The sequence below is a fragment of the Ochlerotatus camptorhynchus genome, unplaced genomic scaffold (genome assembly GCF_037179485.1).
Source record: "Ochlerotatus camptorhynchus isolate MF236.1 unplaced genomic scaffold, CSIRO-AGI_Acam_v1.1 ptg000102l, whole genome shotgun sequence".
Taxonomy (NCBI): domain Eukaryota; kingdom Metazoa; phylum Arthropoda; class Insecta; order Diptera; family Culicidae; genus Ochlerotatus; species Ochlerotatus camptorhynchus.
The window spans coordinates 4393719-4419467 of NW_027040592.1; the positions used below are offsets into that span (position 1 = coordinate 4393719).

General features: G+C 44.7%; 1 protein-coding gene across 3 annotated transcripts in view; it reads left to right on the plus strand.

Annotated features, from left to right (window-relative positions):
• nej (nejire) overlaps positions 1-25125 on the plus strand; it is a 75582-nt gene extending 50457 nt beyond the window's left edge. Inside the window, exons 8-15 of one of the 3 annotated variants that reach the window (XM_065219268.1) lie at positions 32-268; positions 15769-15999; positions 16058-16455; positions 16524-16953; positions 17027-17410; positions 17483-17776; positions 17923-18210; positions 18291-25125. In XM_065219268.1, coding sequence (XP_065075340.1) covers positions 32-268; positions 15769-15999; positions 16058-16455; positions 16524-16953; positions 17027-17410; positions 17483-17776; positions 17923-18210; positions 18291-18980 — 2952 coding nt within the window. In that variant the 3' untranslated portion in view covers positions 18981-25125. The remainder of the gene's footprint in view (positions 1-31; positions 269-15768; positions 16000-16057; positions 16456-16523; positions 16954-17026; positions 17411-17482; positions 17777-17922; positions 18211-18290) is intronic. The other 2 variants (XM_065219270.1, XM_065219271.1) reach the window with 2 other exon arrangements.
• The last annotated feature ends 624 nt before the right edge of the window (positions 25126-25749 follow it).

Below are 25749 nucleotides of genomic sequence, written 5' to 3' on the forward strand. Positions count from 1 at the left end.
ACATATCATCAACTGTTTTTCACCTTTTAAGCAGATAATGTCCATGAACGACGACAGCGACACCGGTACCGATGGCAAGAAGAAAGGTGGCCAGAAGAAGGCCAAAAAGTCCAACAAATCGAAGGCGGCCCAGCGGAAGAACAACAAGAAATCCAACGAACAGAATGGGAACGATCTGAGCGCCAAGATCTTCGCCACCATGGAGAAGCACAAGGAGGTGTTCTTCGTGATTCGGTTGCACTCGGCGCAGTCGGCGGCTAGTTTGGCGGTAAGTGATCCAACCCGTTATTATTTTGCCATATCGCATTGAAAACGATGCGAAGGATTATTTTTGAACGTTTTATTCAAGTGCGTGTTATGTTATACTCCAAACAACATGTTAGCAATTGTTTATGTTATACTCCAAAAGCACACATCGAATTATGGCGATAAGCATTAAAATTTCAAAATTGTACTGGTGTACTGGTGTCGAACAACTGTGGGTGTCCATCTCTCTACAATCGAAAGTGGTTTTCGTCTGTGTGCTGTATCTGCCCCCGGACCGCCTTGGAGATTCCGAGTTGATTGATCAACACTTAAACTCTCTCTCTCTTTTGGATCATATTCAAGATGAATGCAAATGACGACATCCTCGTAATTGGGGATTTCAATCTATCGTCTATCAAATGGTCCTGGAATGACGCCGGGTTCCTCCATCCTCAATCCAGTTGCTCAAACATTGCACCCTTGGCAGCAGCTCTTCTGGACAGCTACAGTACTGCTGATCTCGTGCAACTAAATAGTGTTTCTAATGAGAATGACAGATTGCTTGATTTATGTTTTCTTAGCCATGAAGTGGCTTCTAGTTGCTCGATTTATGAGGAGCCTGTGTCACTAGTTAAGCGTTGTAGACATCATCCACCTCTTCTGATATCATTGAAATTGAACCAGGCATTTTCTTTTCGTAACACTATGGATAACATTTCATATGACTACTGGAAGGCTGACTACTAGAGTGATGCAAAATTTGAAATTTTCGCTCCTCAATACTTTTTTTTTTTTTCATAATTACTTTATTTGTACAGGCTCAATCGAATAAACTTTACAGAGCCGAGTTATCCTTTGCGTTATACATTATTACTGTCTTAAATTTAAAGTTAAAGGAACTGGACCGAGTACTCGCGGTTGTCTCGAGGTTAGTGGAGATTTACAATTTTTTGGATGGGAAAAGGGAAGAAGGAGGTTTGAAATGTGGTTTACGATACAACTATTTAATTAATCCTAAAGCATGAAATTATTTCTATTCATCTTGAAAACAAACATTGAAAAAAAAAAACCCACACGTACAAAATACAAACTAAGCACAAGGTTAATCAAACTTACAATCTAAGGTTAATATCCTTAAAGTAAACATATATGAGTTTCATAAACTCCAGATCGCGTCTAGCCAAAATATCCCGAACTGGAACATTAGGTTGTCTACCTCGAGCCCGAAGGGAATCATAAAAATGTGATCTGACTCCACGATACTCCGCACAAGACCAAAGGATGTGATCAGCGTCCTGGTAACCTTGTCCACATTCACAGAGATTGCTGTCTCCCAACCCCACACGGAACAAGTGAGCGTTTAGACAATAGTGATTGGACATGAGACGAGACATCACGCGTATGAAGTCTCGACTCAAGTCCAGCCCTTTGAACCATGCAAACTTCGACACCTTAGGGATAATTGAATGTAGCCATCGTCCCAAGCTCCCTTCACTCCATTGATGTTGCCAGCTAACGAGCGACTGCTGACGATAAATAGAGAAAAATTCACTATAGGCGATCTGTCGATCATAAATGTCGCCTTCCATAGCGCCCACCCTCGCAAGTGAATCCGCCTTCTCATTGCCCAAAATTGAGCAATGCGAAGGGACCCACGCGAAGGTGATGATGAAAGAGCGAACGGATAAAGTACTAAGCAGTTCTCGTATTTTCAAGAGAAAATACGAGAAGTGCTTTACCGGCCTAATGGAACGGATAGCCTCGACAGAACTGAGACTATCCGTAAAAATAAAGTAGTGGTTTGGAAGAAGTGAAGCAATAGTTTCCAAAGTGTAGTGAATTGCTGCCAGTTCAGCCACATACACAGAACAAGGAGCTTCAAGTTTTCGAGAGGCGCTATGAAATTCATTAAATACACCAAAACCAGCGGACTCCTCTATTAGAGATCCATCTGTGAAAAACGTTCTTGCAGAATCAACATGGCCAAACTTTGCAGCGTATAATGACGGAGCAATCATAGGACGATGATGCTCTGGAATTCCGCGGATTTCCTGCGTCATAGATAAATCAAAATTCACTGAATTGCCGAAATCGGAGAAGATTACACGATTGGGAATATTTCTTGAAGGGCTGACATCCTGTGTTAAATAAAGGTAGTACAAAGTCATAAAACATGTTTGAGGATTTAGCTCCAGAAGCTTCTCAAAATTTTCGATCACCAGTGGGTTCATTACTTCACAACGGGTGAGGAGCCTAAGAGATAACTCTGAAAAACGGACGGATAGTGGCAACATGCCCGCCAGCACTTCGAGACTCATAGTATGAGTCGAGTGCATGCATCCTAACGCGATACGAAGACAACGATACTGGATCCGTTCCAGCTTGATGATGTGCGTTTTAGCTGCCGACTGGAAGCAAAAACTACCGTACTCTAAAACCGATAAAATCGTTGTCCGGTACAACGTCAGAAGATCTTGTGGATGGGCTCCCCACCACGTTCCGGTAATTGATCGAAGGAAATTGATCCTTAGTTGGCATTTTCGTCTCAGATACTCAATGTGGGATCTCCAGGTGCATTTGGAATCGAACCAGACCCCAAGATATTTAAAGGACATGGAATGAGTGATCGGTTTACCCAAAAGTTGAAGCTTCGGTTGTGCTGGGCTATGCTTCCTAGAAAAAACGACCAACTCAGTTTTCTCCGTGGAGAATTCGATACCTAGCTGAATAGCCCAAGTAGACAAATTGTCCAAGGTATCCTGTAAGGGTCCTTGCAGGTCAACCTCTTTTGGCCCTGTGATAGACACTACGCCGTCATCTGCAAGTTGTCTCAACGTGCAATTGTCACTAAGACAGACATCAATTTCTCTAACGTAGAAATTGTACAAAAGGGGGCTTAAACATGAGCCTTGGGGGAGACCCATGTAGCTAAATCGAAAAGCTGTAGAGTTTCCATGAGAAAAGCTCATATGTTTTTCTGACAGCAAATTGTACAAAAAATTATTCATTAATGGAGACAATCCACAAGCGTGGAGTTTCTCTGAAAGAACTTCAACGGATACTGAATCAAAAGCCCCCTTGATATCCAAGAACACAGAAGCCATTTGCTCTTTCTTAGCAAAAGCCAACTGAATTTCCGAGGAAAGCAACGCGAGACAGTCGTTCGTTCCCTTACCCCTACGGAAACCAAATTGAGTATCTGAAAGAAGGTGGTTCGTCTCAACCCATTTGTCGAGGCGAAAAAGGATCATTTTCTCCATCAATTTCCGAATACACGACAGCATCGCGATGGGCCGATACGAATTGTGATCCGACGCGGGTTTATCAGGCTTTTTAATGGCTATCACCCTTACTCGTCTCCAATCGTCGGGAACAATATTGAGCTCCAAGAACTGATTGTACAAGTTCAACATGCGCCTCTTAGCGACGTCTGGGAGGTTTTTCAGCAAGTTGAACTTGATTCTATCAGATCCCGGGGCAGAATTGCCACACGAAAGGAGAGCGAGTGAAAGTTCCACCATTGAAAAAGGCTGACTGATTTCGTCTACCGAATTCGCGGTTTCGCGAGGAATCAACTGCGACGGCACGGAATCCGGACACACTTTTCGCGCGAATTTAAGAATCCATTGATCCGAGCATTCCTCGCTTTCGTTGTTAGTAGACCGGTTACGCATTCTTCGCGCCGTACTCCAAAGCGTATTCATAGACGTTTCGCGCGACAATCCGTCTACAAACTGCCGCCAGTAACCTCGTTTTTTGGCCTTGATGAGGCTCTTGAGTTCGCGTTCAAGAGATGTGTATGCGTTGAAATGCTCGCGTGTTCCGCGTTTCCGAAAAAGTTTAAACGCGTCGGACTTTTTACGGTAAACCTCCGTGCATTGTTGATCCCACCAGAGCGATGGTGTTTTCTTACGAATAGACGATCGCGGCACCGGTCGTGTTTGAGCTTGAAGTGCGCTGTCGACGATGAGATTAGAGAGGAAATTATATTCCTCCAACGGCGGAAGCTCTTCCACTGACGATACTGTATCGTCTATCGCGGATTGGAACTTAGTCCAATCAATGTTACGGGTTAGATCATACGCGACGTTAACGGATTCTGACGAGTTGAACCCACTGGCAATCGAAATTTTGATCGGCAGATGATCACTACCGTGCGGATCCTGGATTACATGCCAAGTGCAATCCAACGATAGTGAATTGGAGCAAAAGGTGAGGTCTAATCTGCTACCATTCGAGGATGGACCAGCCAAACGTGTTACTTCTCCATTGTTAAGGATTGTCATGTTGAAGTTGTCGCAGAGATCATAAATCAAAGTAGAACGGTTATCATCGTACAGCTCCCCCCAGCCTGTACCGTGGGAGTTAAAATCTCCCATGATCAACCATGGAGCGGGAAGTACCGCACATATGTCGAAAAGTTGTTTGCGATTAACAGAGACTCTAGGAGCAATATATACAGAAGCAATACAAAGCTACCTTTAATGGTAGCCTGACATGCGACAACTTCAATACCGGGGAATTCGGGAAGATTCACTCTATAGAAGGAATGGCACTTTTTGATCCCCAAAAGTACCCCTCCTCCACGTGAATCCTCACGATCCAATCGAATAATGTTAAAATCATAAAAAGGGAGATCAATTTCTGAAGAGAGCCATGTTTCACAGAGGGCAAATGCATCGCAATTATTGTAATGGACTAAATACTTGAACGAATCTAATTTCGGGATAAGACTTCGACAATTCCACTGTAGAACAGTGATCAAATCCCCGACCTCGTTTGGAAAATTATCCATCGAAGGAGATGATAGCTGCAAGAAGGGGCCATTTTGAAGTCAATTGCTTCAAGAAGGATTTCACAGTGGGAAGCAATGTGAGGACAATGCTTTTCAGAGGATCAGAAATGTTGAGGTATTTGAGAATACCGTCCACAATGTCATCAAATGAGAACAGCCCAGATGAAGAAGGGGTTTCTGTTCTTAAAATTGGGGCATCAGGGGTTTTGGATGTCCCCGGAAGAGGTGGAAAATCCTGGGTATAATCAGTTCTGTGGAATCCAGGAGGAGTAGAAGTCTCCTTTTTTCCACCACTCCTTTTTTCCACCACTCCTTGATTTGGGCAAGCTGATTTGGGGTTCTTGATCTGCAACTTTCTGCGAACGGATGCGTTTTCGTTTCCGGGCAGAACCTTCCGGAAAACTGAAAGAAACTCCCTCCTCAGCCAAGTCAGAGCCAGACTCGTCATCTGACAAAAGAGCGAAGGGATTTGTTTCGTTGGTCGATGGCTTGGCTGTCTTAAGCATTTCTGCAAAAGACCGCCTGGAACGTTCCTTAAGGGAGCGTTTCATTTTGTCCACGAGCTGTTTGTACGCCGGGCACGACGAGAGAGCATGAGGAGGAGTTCCATTGCAGTACACGCATTTTGGTGCAGTAGCTGCGCAAGCGCCATCCTCATGCTTCTCCCCGCATGTGGAGCAGCGTGCCTTGTTGCCGCAGTGGGAGGCCGTATGTCCCAACCGCTTACAATTCTGGCAGTTCATGACCCGAGGTACAAACAACCGCACAGGAAGACGAAGTTTTCCCAGCTCGATGTATTGAGGAAGGGCAGATCCAGAAAAGGTCACCCGAAACGAGTCTGTGGGGGTAAAACTCTTTTTACCCTCGCTGAGCGATACTGACTTCATTCTATGAACGGCCAGTATCTTTACCGGAGGAAGCAAGGGGTTCTTAAATCGGCCAACCGCTTGCTTCTCCAGTATCTCGGGGTTCAGGCTCGCCTCAGTGACCACGCCTTCGATCTCCACATCAGAGGCTGGAATGTACACCCTATATTCCAGTGTGAAAAACTGGGAAACAGCAATTTCATTGGCCTGTTTCAGGTTAGCGACGGTCACACGAAGTTTGTTGTGCCTAACCTTCGTTATTTCGGTCACGGCAGAGAATCGCTTTGTCAGATCATCAGATATCTGAACAACATTCAAGGGTTTGTTTTTGGGCTGAAAATAGACAACCCATGGGCCAGTCGAGTCATTCGGGTAGGCCCGCAATCTGGTGCTTTTCTCATCCTGCCCATTGACAGACTGAGACGACGAACCAGGGATGACATCATCATTATTCTGAGATGAATGGTCATCCATGTCGTCTTCTGACAAAACATCCATTTTGTTCAACTAGTGGGAGCGCAAAACGCTCTCCCACTGAACGCACAGACACAATACACAGAAAACACTACAAACACAGAAATACAAAATGAAAATTTAACTAATGGAGGAGGAAAAGAAACAAAAAAAAACAAAAACTTATCTGATAATTCTATACTTCTACCACCGAGCTTTATATGTGTAGGCGTTTACACAGATGGCTGGAAGAGACGCGCTGCGTGGATGACCTTCGTTGTGGTGCACTTGATCGAGGCTCGGTACTCAGCGCACACAGGCGCACGATGATTGATGAACGATGTAGATGTAGAAACGGGTGCTCACACTCGATGATGATGATACGTAAGCGGGTATGCGTGAGCGCGTATGCGTGACCACGCAACGATGATGCCCAAATTGGTTTGCGAATTACCAATAGCACGGATTAATCGTTCCGAAAATGACACTTCCTACTAAAAAAAACTCACTTTTCGATCAATTTACCGGGAACTATGCCAGGAGTCACTTAGTGAGAAAAAACTGATAATTTATATCAAGCGAATACCGAGAAAACTTCCAAAACAACGGAGCGCGAAACAAGTCGACCGTACTTCTTGCTAGGACGCAGTGAGATGAGCTCCACAATACTTAAACGATTCCAAATCTGATTCTGACTAACCTCTCAAAATTTGAACCCATTTGGTGAGAAACTGAGATGGCACAAACCATTTGAAGTTTGTATGGGAATTACTATGGTAAAACCAAGATTTTTGTTCATGTCTATCTAATAATTCACCTGGTTTGCTTCAAAAAATTTCAACTGTACTTGTAGGAAATTTTCCCAGCTACAACTTTGCTGGAAACCATTTTTTGATTAAATGCAAGGATCTAAAGTTATCAATGGTTCAATGCGCTGATGTCTTATGATTATGCTCAATCAACTGATCAGCAGGCAACATTGGTGTTTCTGGGGCGTTGAATAGGACACAAAAATCATGGCTACTATGTCACACTGCAAAATACAGTGTTGCCTACAGAGCAGCTGCTTGATCATTTCATAAGTTTATCAATCTCTTAAATAATTAATAACATTTTCCTGTCTAGTTTTACATAGAAATGATCTGAAGCAAAGTTGTAGCTGAGAAAAATTTCTATAAGAATGGCTATCGAACTGTTTCGCAGCTCAATATGGAAAAAGACTAGAAGGCAATGAACAAAAAGTTGAGATTTCCCATAGTAATTTACATGTAAACTTCAAATGGTTTGTGCGAAGTCTGTTTCTAACCAAATAAGTTGTAAATTTTGGAGGCTAATCAGGACCCGATTTGAAACCATTTAAGGACTGTGGAGCGAAAAAGTCAAATTTTGCATCAGTCTACTGACTACGATAGAATGGGAGGAGCCTTGAGCGCACCACTAGCATTCATATTCAACCTTTCGTTGAATTCTGGAATCTTCCCTGATGGCTGGAAGAATTCCTTTGTTTTTCCTGTCTTCAAGAAAGGCGATAAACAGTCAGTAATCAATTATCGAGGCATTGCAGCTTTGTGCGCAGTTCCAAACTTTTTTAGCTGATAGTTTTGGATTATTTTTAATCACACTTGCTCCAGTTACGTTGCCTCCGAACAACGTGGATTTATACAGAAGAGATCCACTGCATCAAATCTCACATCTTTCATAATTCGCGAGCTTGAAAAAGGCGAACAAGTTGATGCTATCTACACGGATCTCTCTGCTGCGTTTGATAAAATGAACCACAAGATTGCTGTTGCCAAATTAGAGCGATTAGGATTCCATGGTCCCCTTCTTAATTGGCTTCGTTCTTACCTCACGTCACGTCAAATGTCAGTGAAAATAGGTGACCGAATTTCTCAGTCGTTTCCGGTTTCTTCTGGTGTACCCCAAGGTAGTCATATTGGGCCGTTCGTATTTCTGCTGTATTTGAATGACATTCACTATTCAATCAGGTGTCCGAAGCTATTGCGGATGATTTTAAACTGTATTTTATCGTAAAGGATCGTAGTGATTCAGTTTTCCTTCAACAACAGCTGGACGTTTTTGCTACTTGGTGTCACAAGAATAGGATGGTATTGAATGCTTCCAAATCACTTCATGGTCAGACACTGAATCGGGAGACTATAGTGAGAGACTTAGGAGTCATGTTAGATTGTCAACTAAGCTTCATATGTCGCCAGTAAAGCATCTTCTCAGCTTGGCTTTATTTTTCGCTTTGCTAAAGATTTCAGAAACACTTCGTGCTTGAAAACGCTTTATTGTTCACTAGTCCGTTTGACACTGGAATACTGTTCAGTAGTTTGGGCGCCGTTTTACAACAATGCCACGGATCGACTTGAGTCTATTCAAAGGAGATTTGTTCGCTATGCTCTTCGTTGGCTACCCTGGAGAGACCCTGTTAACCGCCCTAATTATGAAAGTCGATGTAACTTGCTGAGCCTACAACTTCTCAGTGTTCGCCGTGGCGTCGCTAAGGCTGTCTTCATCGCCGATCTCCTGCGTTCGAACATTGACTGTAGTCCACTTTTTCAACAGCCTCACGCTCCGTTACTCGCGCTGTCGTACTTTGTACAACACACATGATTTTTCCATTGCCATTTTGTTGCTGAGTTACCAATCGATCTGAAACCAACGAGTATTCCTCAAAAAACTTGTTTTGATCTAAACAAACTAAACTTTGAATACAGTGAACACCTGAAAATGCGGATAATAGGGAAAATGAAAAATGAAAACCGCGTAAACTGTGACCATACTACATGGGATTTGACTTAACTGATTACATACTCACCTTACCAATCAGGCTAAGGCCTTGTTGTCCTGTGCTGTCCGAAGAAGTCGTCTCCACTCTACTCGATCCATGGCCACAGTTCTCTAGCCTCGTAGTCTGCGAAGGGTCCGCAGGTCACCTTCTACTTGGTCGATCCACCTTGCCCGCTGCGCGCCTGTTCTTCTTGTTCCTGTTGGGTCGCTTTCTAGAACCATTTTCACTGGGTCGTCGTGCGGCATTCTTAGGACGTGCCCAGCCCACCGTAGTCGCCCAATTTTTGCAATGTGGACGATGGATGGTTCTCCCAGCAGCTGGTGCAATTCGTGGTTCATTCGCCTCCTCCACGTTCCGTCATCCATCTGCACTCCACCGTAGATGTTACGCAACACCTTCCGTTCGAAAACACCAAGGCCGCGTTGGTCCTCCACGAGCATAGTCCAGGTCTCGTGGCCGTAGAGGACCACCGGTCTAATCAGCGTCTTGTAGACAGTCAACTTCGTGTGGCGGCGAATTTTATTCGACCGGAGCGTCCTCCGGAGTCCAAAGTAGGCACGATTCCCTGCCATAATGCGTCTTTGAATTTCTCTGCTGATATCATTTTCGGCGGTCACCAGTGAGCCCAAATACACGAACTCATCGACCACCTCGATTTCGTCACCGTCAATCTGAACTCGGGGTGGGAGGCTAACATTGTCTTCCCTTGAACCTCTTCCTTTCATGTATTTTGTCTTTGATGCGTTGATGGCAAGTCCAATCCGTCTAGCTTCAGCCTTCATGTACGTTTCCGCCATCATCTCAAAGTTCCGTGCCATAATGTCAATGTCATCGGTGAAGCCAAGGAGCTGGATGAACTTCCTGAATATCGTGCCACTCGTGTCTATCCCAGCTCGTCTGATCACACCTTCTAAGGCGATGTTGAACAGCAGACACGAAAGTCCATCACCTTGAGATTCAAAGGGACTCGAGAGTGTCCCGATACTCGAACTACGCACATCACTCGATCCATCGTCGCCTTGACCAATCGCGTCAGTTTGTCCGGAAATCCGTACTCGTGCATAATCTGCCATAGCTAATCTCGATCGATTGTGTCGTATGCGGATTTGAAATCGATGAACAAATGATGTGTGGGCACGTTGTATTCGCGGCATTTCTGCAGAACCTGCCGAATCGCGAAAATTTGGTCGGTGGTAGCGCGGGCACCCATGAATCCCGCCTGGTATTGCCCCACGAACTCTCTTGCAAATGGTGACAGACGGCGGCATAGAATTTGGGAGAGTACCTTGGCGCTCAGCAGTGTGATCGCGCGGTAGTTGCAGCAATCCAACTTGTCGCCCTTTTTGTAGATTGGGCTTACGACACTTTCCATCCACTCCTCCGGTAAAATCTCCTCGTCCCAAATCTTGGCAATTACCCAGCGCTTGACCACCGTATTTCATTAACTCACTTGGTAGTTGATCTACACCAGTTGCTTTGTTGTTCTTCAGCCGACCGATCTCCTCCTCAACTTCTTGAAGATCAGGGGCCGGTAGCCTGTCGTCTTCTGCGCGTGCTCCAAGGTCTGTTGCCGTGTGCCACCTTCGTTTTCTGCTGCATCACCGTTGAGGTGCTCGTCATAGTACTGCTTCCACCTCTCAATCACCTCACACTCGTTCGTGAGAAGGTTACCGTCCAAGTCCTTGCACATATCGGCTTGCGACTTGCGTAGCCTTTGCGCGATTAATTGATTACAATATGGAATATATCGAGATCCTGATCAGATAGAAAGTTACTGTCTTTAACAAATTTTTTTCAGTATACACGTGAAATTATCAAATAAAATATCTCGAGTTCCCAACCAGATAGAAAGGTACTGTCTTCGGCATAGTTGTTCAGGAGGTCAAGGTTTTTTCACAGGTGGACATTAGTTCAGAGTTTTCTTACTTTGCGGCGCTACTTTACATGTGAAACTCTTGCATATACAATGTCTCTAGATCCCGACCAGATAGAAAGTAAATGTATTCGGCAAAGTTTTTCAGGAAGTCAAGATCTTTTTGTTGGTGGGTGACAATAGTTCAGAATTTTATCACTATGCAGTGCTAGTATACACGTGCCTTTCTCGCATATTCAATAGTTCGAGATCTTGATCAGCTAGAAAGTTGCTGTCTTCGGCAAAGTTGATCAAGACTTTTTGGCTGGTAAACAGTAGTTAAGAATTTTCACGCCATGTGGCGTTAGTATACATGTACACTTCTCGCATTGGTTATATCTCGAGATCCTGATCAGATAGAAAGTTACTGTCTACGGCAAAGTTGTTCAGGAGGTCAAGGTATTTTGGTTGGTGGACAGTAGTTCAGAATTTTTTCACTTCATGGTGCTAGTATACATGTGAAATTCTCGCATATAAAATATCTCAAGTTCTTGACCAGATAGAAAATTACTGTCTTGAACAAAGTTGTTCATGAGGTTAAACCCTAGAATTTGTGAGAAAACCAGAAAATACTTTGACCTGAGTCTGAAAATTCTGAACTATTGTGCACCAAGCAATAGGCATTGACCTCATGAGCAATTTTTTCGAAGACAGTAATTTTCCTCTTAATTTTCAACCTGTTCAGAATCTTGAGCTTAGTATACGCGAGAATTGTACACGTTGAAATTTCTGGGCTACTGTCCACCAGCCAAAAAGTCTTAACCCCCTGAACAAGTTTGCCGAAAAGAGTAACTTTCTATCTGCTCAGGATCTCGAGCTATTGTATATGCGAAAATTTCTTCGTATATACTAGCGCCACGTAGTGATAATTTTCTGAACTACTCCACCAACGAAAAGGCTTTGACCTTCTGAACAACTTTGCTGAAGACAGTAACTTTCTATCTGGTCAGGATCTCGACATATTTTATATGAGAATTTCACGTGTATACTAGCGCCGCGTATTGAGGAAATTTTGAACTATTATGCACCAAGAAATAGGCTTTGATCTCATCCAAATTTTGTCGACGACAGTAACTTTCTATCTGGTCATGATCTCGAGATCAGGGCCCCACAAAGTCACTTTCAATCGAAAATCGTCAAGCGACGATGAAGCTGTCAACCATCACTTTCAATTGAAAGTCATTCTGTCTTCTCTTCGAGCAGATCCCCGTCAACATCAACAGAACCACTTTCGATCAGTTTTCATGCTATTTGTTTTGGCTTGACTAGCCTTAATTTCTTCTTTCATTGTCAAATGAACTTACTATACATTGAAGCGAAGCTGTTCGATCCAAATTCGTGCAGTTTTTATGACTTTTGTTGATTGTTCACTCGGTTCATTTAAGTGTATGCGCATAGATCTGTGCACGTGGATGTCTAATTTATCATTGTCGGGTGGTTTGTTTACCCATCAATATGGGTATTTTTTAATCGGGGTGACGTCTAGAGATCGAAAATTGATATGCGACGCCATTTTTAAATCCAAGATGGCGCCTTCCAGTTTAAGAAAAAGTGGGAAATGCTGTCATATACTTATCAATAAAGGTATTTTTTTGGAATCGGGATGATGTCTAGAGGATGAAAATCGATATTCGACGCCATTTTGAAATCGAAGATGGTGGCTTCCGATTTACGAAAAAGTGGAAATACAGTCAAATACACATCAATGTTAATATTTTTGTAATCGGTATGAAGTCTACAGATCGATGATGGCTTCAGATTTTAGATTAAGTGGGAAATACTGTCAAATACCCATCAGGTATTTTTGGAATCGGGATGGCGTCTAGTAGAGAAGGGCGATCCGCTCCCGAGCTGTTCTAAAGACCAGATTCACTAAAGTGAGCTGGTGACCCGCGGTTCATTTTTTTTAGGAACCGCAGCTCATCAGCACTCTGTCATCACAAATCTAAACCATTCAATTCGTCACTTATTGCGGAATTTTTCAAAAAAGCACGCATTGCTCCTTTGCGCATTGAACAGCCACCGCGTAAACCAAGATGCGCGCGTAATTCAACATGTACCTACGATTAGACGATCTTAAATTTCTACTGGTATTATCCAATGCATTTACGTACACGGCTCTTATTGCTGCAGTTATTCCTCCAGTATATGTGCTCTTACCTTTCCTCCCATCATTCTCTCCAGCTTACCAGCTCGAATGATTCACTGACAGTACAGCTCTCGGACCCGTCCAGCTCTGTGGATCTTTTTTCTCTCAATTCTTCACGATTCAGCTCCGGATCCGGATCTGAGCTGATGATCTGGAGCTGAAGCCGTGAATAGTGGGAGCAATTGTGCTGGAGAATTAAGATGGATTCCGTCCTGAGCGATATTTCACGCGCGGGGTGAGATTTTTCGAATTTACGAGAGGCACAGAAGTACTAGTTGTCTCTCTCATTCCTACGCAAATTCTGCTCCGCTCCGCTAATGCACGCTCAAATCTGAATACACCATTAGACTTATAATATCAGTGAGCTGATGAGCTGCGGTTCCTAAAAATGAACCACGGATCATCAGCTGATTTTAGTGACTCGAGACTATAGAACAACTCGAGAGCCCATCTCTAGATCTGAGCTGATGATCGGGAGCTGAAACCGAGAATAGTGAGAGCAAATCTGCTGAAGAATTTACATCAGAAATAAAATCTGTATGTAGACTGGATTGCATAGCTTGAGAAAAGGCGTAGCATCATGTAACACGATGTCGATCATATCATCGCGTGTGACATTTGTGTCAAAATTTCTATAATTTCAAGGTGAGCTAAAGAGCTGTCCCAAAGAATCGACTCCCTTTAATGAGCTGGACGGGTCTGATCCGCTCAGCCAGATGAGCTAATTTACCCACCTCTAGCGTCTAGAGGCCAGAAATCGATATCCGACGCAATTTTGAAATCCATGATGGCGGCTTCCAGTTTGAGAAAAAGTTTTAAATTCTATCAAATACCCATACAAACGTTTTTTTTTTTTAGAATCAGGGTAACGTCTAGAAGCCGGAAATCGATATCCGATGCCATTTTTAATCCGATTTGCGGAAAAGTGTCAAATATCCTAAAATATGATTATTTTCAGAATGGGAATGAGACGTAGATACCGAAAATTGATGTCACGCCGTCTTTAAATCCAAGATGGCGGCTTTGGTTCAAAAAACTGTGAATACTGTCAAATACCGATCAATGTGGGTTTTTTGGAATCGGGCTGACATCTAGAAGAAAGAAATAGATGTCCGACGCCATCTTGAAATTCAAGATGGTGGCTTCCGATTTCAAAAGAAGTGTTAAATAGCCTACAAATGGCATCGAATATCGATTTTCAGCGTCTACGCGTCGTCCTCGTTCCGAAAATACTCATATTGTAGGGTATTTGACACTTTTTCTGAACCCCTATGGAGTCCAACATAGCATCGGATATCGATTTTCGGCAGCCACGCGTTGTCTTCGTTCCGAAAATACCCATATCTTAGGTTATTTGACACGTTTTATGAAACTTGATGTCCACCATTGGATTCCAAAATGGCGTCGAATATCGATTGTCGGCATTCCCGTTCCGAAAATACCCGTATTGTAGGGTATTTGAGACTTTCTCTGACCCCGATGGCTGCCATCTTGGACTCCAGAATGGCCTCGTTAATTTAATTTTCGTTTAATATAAAATAATATATTATAACTACATATAATCCGGATGCCATCCCTATCGGCAACCGATATTGTGTGGCTACTTAAGATAATTTTTCCACAAATTCGATGATTCGTACCGTTCCGATTCAAATTTCGGACGATTCAAATTTCGGACACTTTCATTTTTAATTCAATATTACATCCAGTTAGAAACAAAGTAATAATGTTAGATGATCGTGGAGGGCACTAGTCAAAAAAAAATTAAAATTTACAAGACATGTGGATCATATTCGACCGAGATAATCAACTTTTAAAAGTGTCCGAAATTCGAGTTTAAGTGTCCGAAATTTGAATCGGCACGGTATTTGAATCACGTTGAAAAAAATTAGTCATTGAATATTTTCGTTCCTTGCTGAATTACCAACCGGGAAATTTTCGAGATTTTAAGCGGGAAAAAAACTGGAATTTCACCAGGCCTACAGGGCAAACTTTGAAGAACATTTAAATTCTTTAGAAAATTTTCGGGATCTAAGACTTTAAATAAATTTAGTTTAATCTCAATATCTTGGGGGTAGAACAATTTTGACGATCTTAGACATCTATAGAAAACTTTTGGAGATTAACCAGCCAGTTCGCTAAAAATCTCCTTAATAAAGCTTTATGCTAATTTCCTTCTAGGAAAGGGGTGTAAGTGACATTGATCGATTCTCTTCATCGACTTTCTCTTTCGTTAATAATTCAGCTGCAAACTCATTCCTTGATTCGTGTGCCATTCTGGATGCTAGATGATAACCTCCTTTATCAAATTATGGCAGAAATAGCGCAAAATCTATTAATAAAGCTGTGGCTATCAACAGAGAAAGTCGATGAAGAGAATCGATCAGTCACTTACACCCCTTTCCTTCTAACCCCCTCATTTAAGTCCATAACTGTACTAAAGTTCGACCCACCAGTCAATACATGTTTGGATGAAATGCGCCTTTCCAATCTCTGGTTTGAATCCACCAAATCTAAGCGTTCCAATCTCCTCTTCTATCACTCATGCAGCCCATCCAAGATCCGGATCCGCTCATCAACTGTGACCTGATGGACGGCCGGGACGCGTTCCTCACGATGGCCCGCGACAAGCACTTTGAGTTTTCGTCGCTTCGCCGGGCCCAGTTCAGTACGCTGTGCATGCTGTACGAACTGCACAACCAGGGCCAGGACAAGTTCGTCTACACCTGCAACAACTGCAAGAACCACGTCGAGACGCGCTACCATTGCACCGTGTGTGACGTAAGTTGCCATTCCTGTTTCCGTTTGTGGGCATTTTCATTCAATTACGCATTTCCAGGACTTCGATCTGTGCCTCACGTGCAAGGACAAGATTGGCCATCCGCACAAGATGGAGAGGCTCGGCTTCGATCTGGACGACGGTTCATCGCCGACCGATATCAAGCAAACCAATCCGCAGGAAGCCCGGAAGCAGTCGATCCAACGGTGCATTCAATCGCTGGTGCACGCTTGCCAGTGTCGCGACGCCAACTGTCGCCTGCCGAGCTGTCAGAAGATGAAACGAGTGGTCCAACATACGAAGCACTGCAAGCGGAAGACTCACGGCGGGTGTCCAATTTGCAAGCAGCTCATTGCGCTGTGCTGCTACCATGCCAAGCATTGCCAGGAGGCTAAGTGCTTGGTACCGTTCTGCCCGAACATCAAGCACAAGCTGAAGCAGCAACAGCTACAGCAAAGGTGGGTTCGAGGTTATGGTTGGAGTTGGAAGAGGGTGATTCTAAAGTTGGACTTGTTTTGTTTTACAGGCTACAACAGCAGCAATTGTTACGGCGTCGTATGGCAGTAATGAACACGACACGAGTAGGAGCTCCATCGCAACCGCTGGTATCGAGTAGTGCAAGCACTTTGCCAGGATCCAGTGGGCCGGCCAGTTCGGCGGGAGCTTTGAGTCCCGCTGGACCGAATGGAATGGGTGCGGGAGCCGGTGGAATCGGTCCCAGTGGAATAAGCGGCCCGGGAAGTGTCGGTTCAGTGGGATCCGCTGGTGCAGGCGCCGGCGGAGGCATGGTCGGTCCGGGCAGTGTCGGTCCCGTTGGAACGCCCGGTGGCATGAGTCCTTCGGCGGCACCGAGTCCGGTGTCGCAAATCGGCGGCTTGGGTAGTCCCCATCCACCGGGTATGGCGATGAAGGCGGAAGCTCAACCTCCGCCGAATGTGATGCAAGCATTGAAACAGGTACGTTGTGATTGTGACGCGATCGGAATAGAATGGAGGATTGATATTGGAATTGTTGTTGTTGTTCGTTTAGGTTCAGGAGGAGGCGGCGCGGCAGCAGGCACCCCACGGCAGTTTCGGCAAGGTGAACCCGGGTGGAAGTCAAATGCCACCGCCGGTGATGCAACGGGCGATGGCCGCCGGTGGTCACATGGGTGGAGTCAGTGGCGTGGGTGGTGTCGCCGGAATGGGTGGCCCCAATCAGCAGCAACCGGGCGTCGTCGGAGGTGTTCCGATGGGAGCCGGTGGTCCGGTGGTCGGTGCCGGTGGACAGAACGTGATGGCCCAGATGGATCAGTGGGGCAATCCGCGGTATCCGAATGCCGGTGGGCAGCAGAATTCACCTGGCATGCGACCGAATCTGCCCGGTATGATGCAGGGCCAACAGCAGCCGCAGCAACCGAATCCGATGCAGGGCGTAAGTTTTTTGAATGGATGGTGGTTGTCGATGTTTGAGTGGTTCTGATTGAATGTTTTTTTTTTTAAGCAGGGCATGATGGGTGCCGGCGTGGGTAGCAATCAGATGATGGGTGGAATGCGACCCGGACCGGGTGGCGTGTGCATACAGGGACCTGGTGGAATGGTTGCCAATCCGCAGCAGGTGGGTCAACAGCAGGGACAACCGTCGCAACTTCCGACGAATCAACCGAAGGCGGCGATCGCTCAACTCATGGCAACGCTCAAGAATCCCCAGGCCGGACCGGAACAACAGCAGCAGCTGCTGTCGATACTGAAGGCCAATCCGCAGCTGATGGCGGCGTTCATCAAGCAGCGGCAGCAAATGGTAAGATCCAACTGTAGAGTTATTAAAAACGAGTATCAACACTATTACTAGGACGAAAGTGTTCAAAAATATAGAACCTGTAGAATTAGACCGGACGGTGTTTGCTTTTGTTTTTGTCTGAAATTGAAAACCATGTAACCTTGCAGGCCCAAAACCAACAGAACCAGAACCAGGGTGGAATGCCCCAACAGCAGCAGCAACAGCAACAACAGCAGCAACCTCACAACGTGATGCAGCATGCGGGTGCCGGAGGCGTTCAGGGTCAGCAGCAAGGTGTCCCTGGTCAAGGACCCGGTGGAATGCCGTACAATCCGGCCGCAGCCGGTGGCCCGATGGGACCGAATCGCATGCAGGGCGGTGTCCAGGGCATGGCCGGCGGTGGTAAGCCGGGAGGAGGCAACCCGCAGATGCAGCTACCGGTAAGTACCAGCCAAGTATGTAGTTTCGCTCTTTTCGACGACACTTGTTCGGTAGACAATTTGGGTAACGGATTATTCCACCCGTCTGCCCACAGATTCAACAACAAATGTGGTACAAACAACAACAGCAGCAGCAACAACAGCAACAGCAGATGATGCTGCAGCGACAGTTGGCCATGGTGGGCGGTGGCAACATGCAACCGGCTCCCCCGTACCAGCAACGACCTCGACCACAGCAGCAGATGGGAGTCGGAGGATACGGCCAGGGAGGCATGTTCCCCGATCAGCAGCAGTACATGCAGCAAGGACTGAAGCCAAACCCCGGCCAGCAGGGTGGTGGAGTGGGCGTTAACGTTCTCTCCCAACAGCTCCAGCAGGGTCCCGGTGGCCAAGTGATGGGTCCTCCCACGCCGCAGCACACGATGCAACAGCAACTGATGCAAACCGTACGGTCACCACCTCCGATTCGATCTCCTCAACCGCAGCCGTCTCCGCGGGCCGTTCCATCGCCACGGGCACAACCCTCGGCATCGCCCCGGGCGCAACCCTCACCGCACCATTTGCCTTCCCATTCGCCAGCGCCGGCCGGTCCCGGTGGTGAAATGCACAACCACATGCACCCGCACCAGTCGCCGGTCGGCGTTGGGCCCGGTGGAGGTGCCGGTGGCCCAGGCGATCCAAACCAAATGGGTGGCGGTCCGGGTGGAGCCGGTCCCGGTGGCCCCAACGATACCAGTCCACTGACCGCACAGGATCAGCTTACCAAATTCGTCGAGCAGTTGTAGTAGTATCATATGTACTAGCAGCAACAGGAGCGTTAGTAGCTCGACCGCAGCCTTATTACCTTCTACCACACACACACACATACACACACACACTGACAACAACAGCAACACCACACAGACATACAATCAACACAATTGGATGTAAGCAAACAAAATCAAACCGACGTTTTTTTTTTCGTTTGAACGCTAAGATGTATAAAAAGTTAATGTAAATATCCCTCTAAAACCCAAGGAAGATTAAGTTAAAATATAGTCTACGATTCCCACTACTGTGGAAAAGTATGCTTAATTTAAGCAGCAAAGCAACTTTGGGTATTGGCGACCGCGAAACAAGTATTTATTTGGACTTCATTTATGTCCCGCCCACTCTGTGTCGGATTTTGTTCCCAGCAGCAGGAAGAAGCCTATCATAATAATAGGTAGAGTAAATAGTGAATGTTGATAGCGGTGTATATCGGCCTGAATCGGTCGTCTTCAAAAGGGACGGGGAAAGGGGACGATAGTCGTCGCCTATCTCTTAGGTTAGGTTAGAATTTTTAATAAAAAGATAAATCGTGAAAAACTACGCAAAAAAAATCGAAAAACTCTTCAAATGCACGGTGAACATTCGTCTCAGTGTGCCCAGAATGTTTCTCCGAAGTGTGAAACAGAACCCTCAAAACTAAATAAAACAAATAGTGAAACCGGCAAACAAAAATTCAAACCACAAAAGCACTTGTGTGTGAGTGTGTAAATATTGTCGATAATAGAGATTAGAGAAAGCGCGAGGTACTATTCTATAAGCAAGATAACACAGCAAAAGAAAATGATAAACTCTCTCAGTGTGAGCGATCAACACCAACACCAACCCCAACCCCAACCATCAAACAAACAGTAGGAAGAGCAAACGTTAGTATTGAATTTTACGAAACGTCAAACGGATCTTAGTTCTGGAGGAGGGAAGAATGGTGGGTGGTCAAATTCTCCGGATAGAAGAAGCCGTGAAAAGTGATATTTTTTTCCTGCTATTGTAAATGTGTGTGTGATGCAGTTTATCGTTTTTATTTTTTTTTTATTTTTAAATATGAAACTCGATGCATTTGCTTTGTTCAATATGCTTACATATTTATTCCGTTTTTCGTTTGTTTTGGATCATAGGTTTTACGTCAACTTTGTGTATTGAAATGTGGGAGTGCTTTTGCGCTGTCAGCGAATTCAGGGAGAAAGGTGGATGAGGCGTCATTATGGTATTTAATAAAACTTCAGCGCTGTTTTGAAGCTTACAAATGGGATGGTTTTTCCGTAATTTGTTTCATTTGAAATGATGGTCGATTTATTTTTCAGTTCGCATCAGCCCTACTAGACCGAGGTTTTTTTGAATCATCTGTGCTCAAATCTATGTCGCTTCAGGGTCCAGTGATTAGATTTGGATTTATGGGACCGTTTTTCATCGGCCTTCGAGAAACTCAGGAACGCCTCTGGACTCGCTTCAAAGACCCTCGGATTATCTAAGAAGACATGTTTATCAAGGAAGGTCGTCTGAAGAGAGGATGATTTCCAGTTGGATCTAAATACATAAACTAAACTTTAGGAAGTGTGTAGTTTTTGGCGAACCGATGTTCACTCCCGTGACTCTAATTAGCAATTGCTCCTCTCGGGTGGTCCAAGGTAATTGAAGCATCTAAAATCAAACCAGAAGCTCCCTCACAACGTTCTATGGTGCAGGAGACTGTTAGAATGCCTTAGGATTTGGATCTATATGAGCTCTAGAAGCGCCGGAACGCCTCTGGAAGGAGTGAAGCATCAGTTGGTGTACAAGAAGGTGCTTAGATCAAATTTCGACTTTGACCTGGTATTGCGTTTTCCTACCAAAATAATGAATAAAGAGGCAAAAGTTTCCAGTGTGAAGTGTGTTTATGTCAGACCGGATAACATGGTACCTTTTGCTACTAAGGCCCTACTAACTTGACCTGCCAAGCCTCATCCTTAAACATAACACTTATGAATTTTTCCTGACTCATGGCTACGCCTGCATCCGCTTCTTTCTTCTACATGCAACGCCAGCAAGCGGCATCAAATTGGCTCACCGGATCCAGACGTCAATCAGGATTGCGGCGACACTGATGTGGCCCTCACGAAGACACAGGAGTAAACACGAGTTATGGAAATGCTGGTTACCATCGCCGCTACTAGGCCGCCAACGCCGTTGACGCCTTCTGCGGCCTCTTGTTGAGGGCTTCCTTTGTCGGGAACCAAACGATGGGGCCTTGTGTATGTCGTGCCAGTCCTCGCTGTAGAAATATTGGTTTATTGGTCAATCAAAGCCACTTAATTTGTGCCATTTTTGGTTACCTTTTCGCCAACTCGCCCTTGCGGTGCTCCAAATTTTCGTCTGCTATCGGGTTGATGCGGTGACGTGGCTCTGCTGTTGCTCGGGAACTGCAGTGAAATAACCCGTTCTCAACAGACTTTCTATTTTCAATCGGATTAATGTGGCTCCGCCGATCTGCCGGATCCCTGCAAGCGGACGCCGCCCGTTGGTTTTCGATGCAGGCCTACGTTGGTGGTCTGTTACTGCACTGCACTTTCACTGCGGGCCATACAAATTTTCACCGCGAACCGACGACTTTCACTGCCACCACGTTGAGCCACCAAATCAAGACTGTTCTGTTCCTCTTCGTTTTCTTCTTTCCCTTCGTCAGCGGAAACCATCTCGGTTCGCCTTCTTTCGATGCGTCAGCAGAAGACAGTGACAGTGACGTTGACTAATTTCTCTTTCTTGCCCATCTTGATTATAGCTGCGTTCTTTTTGCTTATATGTTAGCTTACACTCTAAAGGTTTTTTATTTGATTTAGAGTTAAATTTTGATCGTATTAACATTACTAAAAATGAACGCCTGATTCTTTCAAAAGAGATATCTACACAGCTGGATCTTCTGTGGAGAAAATGAACCACTTGGATACACATCTACTGGCTAGTTGTCAAGAGAATTTTGTAGTTGGTACACCCATCAACTATCTGATCTTTAGTCAGATACTTACGACTTGCTACCGCTTTGTCAACTTCTTTAAAGCCTTGCAGTATGCTAAGCGATTTAAGGCATCACTCCAGGTTCAGTATGATTAGGGTCCACCAGGGCACCCAATTGAAGCGGAATGGATGGAGAGAACCTCCTCATCTTTATAATTTCGTGAATAGAGGGTGGGCCGTTCTCCCTACTCGTTGGGGCATCCTCCGATTGGATGGCTTGTGGGCGATCTTGCCCAACGTTTTTGACCCTTCATACAGGGCCTTATTACGAGTGTCACTACACGGTGATAATGAAGTGATACTCAGAATAAGAGCCGTGATTACCGTACAAATCAAATGGAAATGACTTCACCGCGACGACAAGTGACAAGTTTTCACCGTGAAGTGACATCCGTAATCAACCCCACAATGGCAGGTTGAGTACAATCAGAGGTTATTAAACTTGATCAAGTTGAACAGCGAGGACAGTCCATAGAGTCTACTGACAGTTGTCTTGCTACAGTGAATGGTTGTGGTTCAGTATGATTCAGAGGTGATCTAATATATTGGACTCCCTTTCACCGGAGGAGGTATTTTCACAATCCTTCCAAAGTAGTTGGGACTTTGTGCTTCCCGACTATGATTAAAAGGATCAGGCGTCTTTCAGGTTTTCAACTCTGCTGTTTGGAACAACTTCACAAGGACTTGTGTTGATGATCATCCGACTTTTTCGGCGACTTACACTCACAGCAAATCTACAGGTTTCGTTCTAGAGGCTTTGTAGATTGCATTGCGGAAGTGTTGTAAGGGTTATTTCAGATGTGTTTTGAAAGGTGTTCTCCATTTGCCGAATGCCATCAGGTCGAAATGGAAATCTTTTCTACTGTTCTATGAAACCCATGCGCTTTGTTAGTGTTTCTATTGGTCTAAAGTATACCTTAAACATCCATCTTGAAGATGAATGAGAAAGGAATGGAACTACGGTTATGTGAAATTATTGACTGATAATAGTCTGAGGGGCTGCCAAAATTGGATCAACCATCACAAAAAATGCCTGAAATTGTTTTTTTAAAACGAAACTCCCCACATGTCTAATTGAGCCCAACTTTGCATAGGGTCTTTTTTCGAGGCAATGGACATTTGGTATGTGGGTCATTTAAAAAATTCGATGGTTTCTTTTTCCCATCTATTTTATTGGCACCCTAATGGCCCATATTTCATAGATGGAAAATTCAGCTGCAGTAAATTTTAACCCGAAAAAATCCTCCACTAAACGGTTTTCATATGGCTTACATTGTCTACGTCCATGATCTTCAAATTTACCAAAGTTCCAGAATCTACGAAAATTTTACAAGTCAGATATCTTAAGAATTATCGAAAATCTTGACCAAACTTTAAAACTTTTTAAATTCGGCCTAATGATCTATTCGGCCTGATGGCCCTACAACTATTTTCAATCCCAAATCCGGACTTCAATTATAAGATTTTTCAGAACTCGGAAAAGTCTTTCAGGTGTCTTCCGGAACATTCCAGGTTTGGCCTTGAAACTAAACTATTCCTCAACCCATTCGAAAGGGTCGCTCCAGATGGACTTCAGCGTTTCAGAGGCTTTATGCAGCAGTGGGACGCTTTTGGAACTCTTGTAGGGCAACGAACTAGTCCAAAGGCAAAGGCCTGTGGGAGAAAACCCCGAAGTCTTATGGGATATTGAGAACTGCTCAGAGGCCCTAATGGAACATGTTCAAACGCTTTTAAAAGACAAATCCAGAGGAAATTCAAACCTTGATCGGTAAAGGCGCATTCTGGTTCTCACAGCTTCAGAAGAATCTCGATTTTCTGGTTGTTTGGATTTCTAACGAACTGCTCATGTTTCAAAGAAGCAGAAATGCTCTTGGAAAAATCATTGCCCAAAAAATCCTCAACTAAACGGTTTTCATATGGCCTACTTCTTAAAACATTTGTCTACGCCCATGATCTTCAAATTTATCTAAGTTCCAGAATCTACGAAAATTTTACAAGTCAGAGATCTTAAGAATTATGGAAAAACTAAACTTTGAATTTTCTAAATTCGGCCTATTCGGCCTAATGGCCCTACACCTATTTTCAATCCCAAATCCGGACTTCAATTATAAGATTTTTCAGAACTCGGAAAAGTCTTTCACATGTGTCTTCCGGGACATTCCAGGTTTGGCCTTGAAACTTCACTATTCCTCATTCCATTCGAAAGGGTCGCTCCAGACGGACTTCAGCGTTTCAGAGGCTTTATGTGCTTTTGGACAACGAACTAGTCCAAAGGCAAAAGGCCTGTGGGAGAAAACCCCGAAGTCTTATGGGATATTGAGAACTGTTCAGAGGCCCTAATGGAACATGCTCAAACGCTTGAAAAGACAAATCCAGAGGCAATTCAAACCTTGATCGGTAAAGACGCATTCTGGTTCTCACAGCTTCAGAAGAATTTCACACATAAGTTGACGATCTTGCGAGTCTTGAGCACACAACAAACTTCGGTTCAAAGTCCTTGTGGAGGCTTCGTAGATTAGATTAGATTTCTTTATTAAAGAGACTTTCATCCGTGGGTTGGTTCGTCTCCGAAAACCCCAGAAAGAGGTTTCCCTAGTTAGAAAAGCTGGGACTTTCAGAATTGAACTCCCCAAATTACAGAGGCCTTTGCCTGGTTGGAATGATTTTGTAGGTTCAACTCCTTACCTTACCTGTCAGGCTAAGGGTCTGAGTTTCCTTTGCTATACGCAGAAGTCGTCGTGGTCCAGAGAGTCACAGAGTCGGAGCATGGAAATTAAGCTTCGAGCTCCAATCCAAAGACTTTAGAAAACAAGTTCTAGATGTCCTTCAGGCTTATTCCAAGAGACTCCAGATTTGAACAATAACGTCGTCATTTCTCATTCCATTCAAATCGATCTGTTATAGCTGATCGAAGAAAAAAATCCCAGGTTTTGTTGGACAAAATTATAGGCCTCTGAGGCCTATTCTGCGCCTCGAGTGAGGTGAGGTGACAAAAGTCACCGCGAGTGAGGTGACTCTCTATTTGATTTGCACGGAGAGTCACCTCACTCGTGGTGACTTTTGTCTCCTCACTTGTGACAGCGAGTCACCTAACCTCACTCGCAGCGCAGAATAAGGGGGTTTATGGGACCAATTCGGAAGCTCAAATCAAGTCCGTAGACATGACCAGAGACTTCACATGGTAAATCTACCTAGCAGTCCGGGTTCAAATCAAGAGCCCCATCTCCCATATTCTTCGAGTCGTGTAACTAGTGAGGTTTCAGAACTCAAGTCGCGTAAGGTGACTATCCGTGCAATTCAAATGGACAGTCACACGACTCGCAGAATAGGTCTAGAGGTCCGAAGCCCTTACTAAACAAATTCAGAGGTTCTATGAGACAAGCGCAGAGTCCTTTATGAAAAAGCTCAGATGCCTTATCAGACAAAATCTGAAGTCTTGGGTTGTCACCTAAAGGTCTTATGTGGTCTCGCACGGCGAGTTCGGAAGTCTCCGAATCCAAATTAGGCAGCACAGGTCCTGTGGCCTCATAGGACATGCTATCAAATATGAAGGCAAATCGAGTGGAATTCATTCGCTGTTCGTATCGGGCAAGTCCATAGACCTCATAGGATAAAGATGTCACAAGCCCTTTTATGGAAGGCCGGCCGGGACTTCGACTTAAGCGACAGGTTTACAGACCTACTGGCGATTGTTTTTTAAATTAATTCAAATTAAGAAGGCTTATTAGGATGCTTACGGGACTAGTCCGGAGTCCAACT